Source organism: Uloborus diversus, chromosome 5, assembly GCF_026930045.1.
Source record: "Uloborus diversus isolate 005 chromosome 5, Udiv.v.3.1, whole genome shotgun sequence".
NCBI lineage: Eukaryota > Metazoa > Arthropoda > Arachnida > Araneae > Uloboridae > Uloborus > Uloborus diversus.
Genome location: NC_072735.1, coordinates 185,040,688 through 185,047,260, shown reverse-complemented (window position 1 = coordinate 185,047,260; position 6,573 = coordinate 185,040,688). Strand labels below are relative to the sequence as shown.

The 6,573-nt window shown below is 33.2% G+C and overlaps 1 protein-coding gene across 1 annotated transcript in view; it reads right to left on the bottom strand.

The window, feature by feature from the left end:
* Nucleotides 1-2,196: 2,196 nt before the first annotated feature.
* The window catches only part of LOC129223337 (choline transporter-like protein 2), a 66,994-nt gene continuing 62,617 nt past the window's right edge, over nucleotides 2,197-6,573 (bottom strand). The window contains exon 23 of the mRNA XM_054857904.1: nucleotides 2,197-4,338. Coding sequence (XP_054713879.1) covers nucleotides 4,223-4,338 — 116 coding nt within the window. The 3' untranslated portion in view covers nucleotides 2,197-4,222. The remainder of the gene's footprint in view (nucleotides 4,339-6,573) is intronic.

Here is a 6,573-nt window from a genome sequence, read left to right as displayed (position 1 = left end):
AAAAAGACTAAATGTTTGCCCTCCTCATTTGAAGCAAATGAAATTGTGATAAACAATTATAACATCATGGGGGTTACCAGAAGGACAGGGGTGATTGCACTGTTGTACACTTAGCTCTTGCTAATAAGATTTATTATATGGATGCCTCAATTGCCAAATCGATTAACTCCACTTTTCAAAAAAATCCTCATTTTTGCTTCAATACAACTTAATCAATGCTTGTGAATGCATGTGAATTTATATTTTAAAGTTTGTTTCAGAATATTTCTGACCATGTGATGGCAGAAAATGTAACACGAGGGCCCATTCACTTCTATGAATAACACCGTCTTCTTCAGAACTATTCTCTACTTTTTGTTTTAAGGAGTTAGTCAATTTGGTAAGTGAGGCATCCATATGTTGTTTAGGTCACATATTGTGGTAAGTGTGGCATCCATATGTTATTTAGGTCACATATTGCTCTAAATATGTTTTGACTGCTTTAAAATTCATAAACTGGGTGCATTGTACATCAGCATTAGAGGACTTTTCATAGTGCCCGAATAAGAAAAAAATGGACCAATCATGTCGTTCCCCCTCAGAGCAACATCCTTTCAATATCGTTCTGCCGTGTGCAGGTAAACGGCAGTACCTGCAAGAATGAGTTTTGGAGATACAGTAGACCCTCGTGATTACGTTCCATGGAAATGCTGTGTAAATTGAGACCTAATAATAGTATTAAAATAGGGGTTTGGTTCCGTAAATAACAAATACTTCATTCTAGGACTAATTGCATAATAAGTTTGATGAGTACTTATATCGACTTTTATACACAACATGTATAAAGAAAACAAATTAATTTCGTATTCTGTTTAAAAAGAGGAGCTGGCTACGATAGTCTTTTGGCAGTCATTAAGAATTTTTCTCCGTAATTCTTTGCAGAGCATTAACGCATCCATGATCCCTTGTGTCATTTCCATGATAGAATCTTCCTTCACAAACAAATCAGAAAGATCATTTCTATTGTCTAGGCATGGCTCAAAATTTTCAATGTGAACGTTTTTGGTTGTGCGTAACCAACGTCGATATCCTCATTGGTTTTGGCCTCCTTTGTCACTCCTAAAAGCTCTTCTTCCAGTGAGTTCTGAACTGTGTTAGTTTAATAACTTTACTTCTGGAAAGAGTTCTGGAACAAATCGCATAAAACGTCTCCAGTGGCCCAAACTCGATGATTAGCACGCCAAAATGCAGTTGATTAAACTCAATCTGCAATCTTTAGGAGTTTGGATTTTGAAAAAGGGGAAAATTTTATCTGTTTGAATTGCCGCATCCGAGTAAAACCGAAACTAATCCGCCTAAAATAAAATAAAGGTTCAAATCTTAAACCGAGTAAAATAAGCCCACGTAAGACGAGGGTCTACTGTATTTAAAGAAATGTGTGTCAAAATCAATATTAACCATAGGGAAATCTTGGAATTAGACTTTTTTTCGCGCCTTTTTTCCAGCAGAAACTGAATAAGTAAGCTTGTACACTAAAACTAACATACAATAGATGACAAAAATGCAAAATTTGCAGTTACTGCTCTTTACCTGCACACGGCAGTATTCTGAGGCGCTGATGTATTTTAAGTCTATATTATATTAAATTAGCAATGGTTTACTTGGGTTATTTCTCATCTTCATAAAACCTATTTGCATATTTCTAAAACAAAGTTATGGTGATTTTTCTGTTACGCAGAATCGTGAAAGATAAGTACAGTACTGCAATTTCTTAGAGATCCTACAAAGGAATGTGTGAAGAAACAATACATCAAGACTTACAGTCTTTTTTGTTATATTTTAGAATGCAAGTGTCCTGAATTATATTTTTAAATTACTGTATCTTAGATATTAAACAAACAAGGACAGAAAAAAATCCACATTTTGAAGTAAATATAGCAGAGTTAGATTTTTGTTGTTTTACTCTAATAAATTTTAAATTAGTTTATTCTTATGTTATTTTATTTGATATCTGAACTACTGCGATAAAAATATTCACAACACTCCCTCAAATAAAAAACTTGATGGAAATATATATATATACATGATGTTCTTGATCTAGCTTCTAATTTAAAAGAAACTTAGCTCCTTTTATTGTTCTTTTTCGGATTTCTTTGTAAAAACGTATTCCTTTGTAAAAAAAAAAAAAGTCAAACATACACGAAGAAAATTAATTCATTAAACACTAGTAATAGAAAACTTTATTTCTACACTAGAGTCAACAGTTTAAGGTTACAAACATCAATATCCGAATATTTGAAATATGGAATAAAAAATAATACTGAAATGTTCAATGCCATAAACTATTTATATACAAAACAAGTTCTCTCAATTAAAGTTGTGTTACAGTTCAATGAAAATCACTTATCTTTTCACAAGCAAAAGTATGAATTATTAAAATATTTAAAATAAGTATTTTCGTACATTTTAAAGTAAACTTTCATTGAGACTATAAATACTCTAGAATAAAACCAATCTACTTATAATCACCCGTATGTTGTACTCAATAAATATTTGGCATCTTTATAAAGGTAATATAGAAAATGCATTAAAAAAGCTAATAAAACTAGAAACATAAGCTACAGTTAAAAATTTCATTGCATTTCAAATATAAAAATCTGTAAATTAGCAACACTCAACAGCTTCAAAATGTACGTATATATATGTATAAAGCTTTTAAAGCATGAATGCTTATAAAATCTAATGCATGTATTGTTCTGACACAGCAGTGAACGCTTAGTGCATTATATACAAAAATCCTATAGCAAAATACGTACAAAATTTAAATAGCTTGCTATAATAGAAAGTTTTATAGCTTGTGCAGTCGCAAAAAATTGTGCAAAAGCACAGCGTTGCTAAATATTAAAGAAAATATTAATCATACGAAAATTGTGCTTCACAACTGGCAGTACAATTAATAAACTTGCTAAGTTAAGGCCTCTGGTAGCTGCACTGCGTTATCACTTTGTGAGAAGAAATGTGAGAAATAGAGCACAATTTCAGGTTTAGGAGAAATCTCTCTTATTCTAGAGATTTAAAACATTTTGTGCGATAAAAAGCAGAGAACTTCTTAATCAAAACTATTTGTTCGTCTTTGTACAATTCATTTATAATATTAGATCTGCTCTCGTCAAAGTGTTATTTGAGGTCGGGTGCAAATGAACACATGGATATATTACAAATAAAAAAGTGTATAATACATATCACATATTTCCGTTAATGAAACCGAGACATAGTTGCAAGATAATCTGAAGCATTGAGCAAATTTGTAAGCAGGGGTGAAAGTTTGAAAAATTCATTATAAGGATGAAAACCTTTTTAAAAAACTAGTGGGTGTGTCTAAAATTTAGTTTTTAAGAAAGTAAAAGGTTTAAATACAGCATTTTATACTCAAAAAACCATATTTTCTTTAAAAGTGCTCAAAAATAAAAAATATATAAATACACCGAAGAATGTGGTGTTTTGTTAGAAATAAAATTATAAAATTTTTCAAAACTTTGTTTTAAATTAATTTAAACATAATTCATTTTCCATTATTAGGTAATGAGTAGCAGTTTTCTTTTAAATAAAATACAAATTGAATAAAAAATCCAAGCTATTTCAACTTACCAGAATTATCTTGTTTACTGATTGCTCTGGTCTTGAACCATCTCACTCAGCTTTGAATTATTTTTAAAAGATGGAAATCCGTCGAAAGACTGAAAACTTTCGCCCCTATTTGCAAGTTTGTTTCAATTTGCTTCATTTTATATGTTTACGAAACATATTGGTGACATGATTTTCATTAAATATAAAAAAAAATATTTATATATCTCGCAATTAAATCATGCTATTTTTTATGTAAGCATATATTCAAAATTAACATTTTAAGTAATGAGAGGGGGAATGGATGCAAATGGAGTACTTGAGATTCTTAAAAACAATTTTCTAACTGTTTACTAAAACGTCTTGGGAACATGCGGGAAAAGAATTCAATCACAAAATTTAAAAAAAGTAAAAGACGTCAAACTCATGTTTTAAGCATATGTACAATCACAATAAAGTATATCAAAATATGTATGAAGTAAAAGAAATAAAGTTAATGGTATTGCGAAAATCTCTCGACTAAACTACCGCCATTGGATATAAATAGGAAAATGTATGCATTATTGTATGAGTGGCTCGAACAGGATGCTCTTTGGATGGTTCTTTTGCCTTCCTCAGCTCAAGGAGAGCTCTTTGGGTCTCTGAACTTATTCCTCTTGTCCAATATCTTCATCAGTTCTTTCGACATGTAATAAGGTTTTTCTGGGCTGCCATCATTTCTTTCGCAATCCTCCACTGAAAAAGAAGAATTGCAAGAGTGAGTGTGTTAGTGCAGATATGTGTTTATACGAGGCGTATCCGGAAAGTAAGTACCGTTTCGTTCTAATGCCGCTGCAGCGCTACTGTCGGCGCTCAGTGCATGCGTACATGTTTCCTCTGTTCATCGGCTTGATAGCCAAAAATGTCTATTTGAGAAATATTCTCAACAATTCGATTTGAAAGCTAAGTGAAAGCTAAGTGTAAATGTTTTTACTCACTTGTATTTCTTTAATAATGAAAAGGCAGTTAATCTTGTCCCTTAAAGGACGCTTGTTTCAATTCGCGTACGGGAGAATCAACCTGTAAACATCGGAACGACTTCGAACGACGTGTTTCGTCAGGAAGAAGGATGTGACGTCAGAGCACGAGCGGAAATGATGTAATCTCCCGAATAGCTCCGCGGCAAATCGAATGTTCTGGAAGCATCCAGACTGAGCTCTTACGTAGGCATATCCGGCGTGACGTGCATTGAGTGCGCCGTATTATATAAGCGGGGGGAAATGAGAAGGAGATCACTTCTTCTGCCCGCGTTTCTCATTTTCGACTGACGATGGTCGTATTTTTGAGAGGATCGTTCGCTGTTGTGGCGACGTCCTGCACTTAGGGGATGGCTTATAGAGTTTCACCATGAGAGTTAGGGACTTAAAATTTTTGAAACATTTTTAGGATAAGTCAAGTTAGGGTGTCAAATGTGTTGTTTTGGAGGATGTTCCTTTGGAACATGAAGGATGTTTTTGAGAGTTGAAATTCCTCATATTTGTTTATACATTTTACTCATGTTATAGTTTGTTTTACAGTTGTTAATTATAGGATAATTATAAATAAAATGATTTAGCCATACAACTTGAATTCTGACATTTCATTCACTTGATAGCTACAGTAATGTGAAACAGAAGGCATCTGCTAAACTTAGTGTTTACCTTCCTTGCGGGAGTTAGACAAAATTTGTTAGGTCAAGAGCGTACATGTTTCCTCTGTTCATCGGCTACAAACTCGCGCCATTACGGTTGATTTGTCTTGTGTTTTGCGTTTACTGTGGCCGTATATAATGTTTAAAGAAAATCGATGATCCCGCCGACTGTGAAATTCGTTCTGTGATCCGGTTTTTGAATGCAAACGTAGAGGAATGCTCAGTGAAGGAATTGTGTTGCTGCATGACAATGCTCGGCCCCATACTGCTCGTGACACTCGAATACTAATTGGACAGTTCGGTTGGGAGCAGTTTAATCGCCCGCCATACAGCCCAGACTTGGCACCGTCTGATTTCCACTTGTTCCTGCACATGAAACGAGAACTTGGAGGTACGCGCTTTGCTTGTGATGACGACGCAAAAAACGCTGTAAATTCATGGCTCTCTTCATTGGCAGCAAGTTTCTTTGAGGCAGGTATAAATAAGCTGGTGAGCCGCTACGACAAGTGCCTCAACAATGGTGGAAACTATGTTGAAAATAATTTAAGGTATGATCTTTCAGGTAAACATTAAATAATCTTTAAAGAAAAAAAAATTATAGCTTTTTTTTCAAAACGGTACTTACTTTCCGGATACGCCTCGTATGTAGACAATACAAAAGTATATTATGCAAATAAAAAAAAAAAAAAAAACAAGTACAGTTGAACCTCCGTTTATCAAACTTCCACATATGTTCATTACATAGAAAAATAGTATCTATATATCGAAAAAATCTTTATATATCGATTTTTTTTTGAGACATTTGTAGATTTTTTTTCCACTTTAGACTGTTTGTCTCATGAAAAATGAAGGTTAGGGGAGAAAATTATGTTCACTTAAGGTTGCTATGAAACAAAAAAGAAGAAATGCAAGGGTGAGTGTGTTAGTGCAGATATGTTTATATGTAGACAATACAAAAGTATGTTATGCAAAAAAAAAAAAAAAAAACAGGTACAGTCGAACCTTCATATATCGAACTTCCACATATCAAAATTTTCTATATATCGAAATCCCAGCAAATTTCTATGTTCATTACATAGAAAAATTATTTCTATATATCGAATTAATCTCTATACATATATCGATTTTTTTTGGAGGCATTTGTAGATTTTTTTTCCACTTTTAGACTTTTTTCCATTTTGTCACATGAAAAATGAAGGTTAGGGGAGAAAATTATGTTCACTAAAGGTTGCTACGAAACTCATAAGGAATCTGGGGTTGAGGGGTGTGTAGATAGGCCATTGTTTCATTCTGGAGTTCTT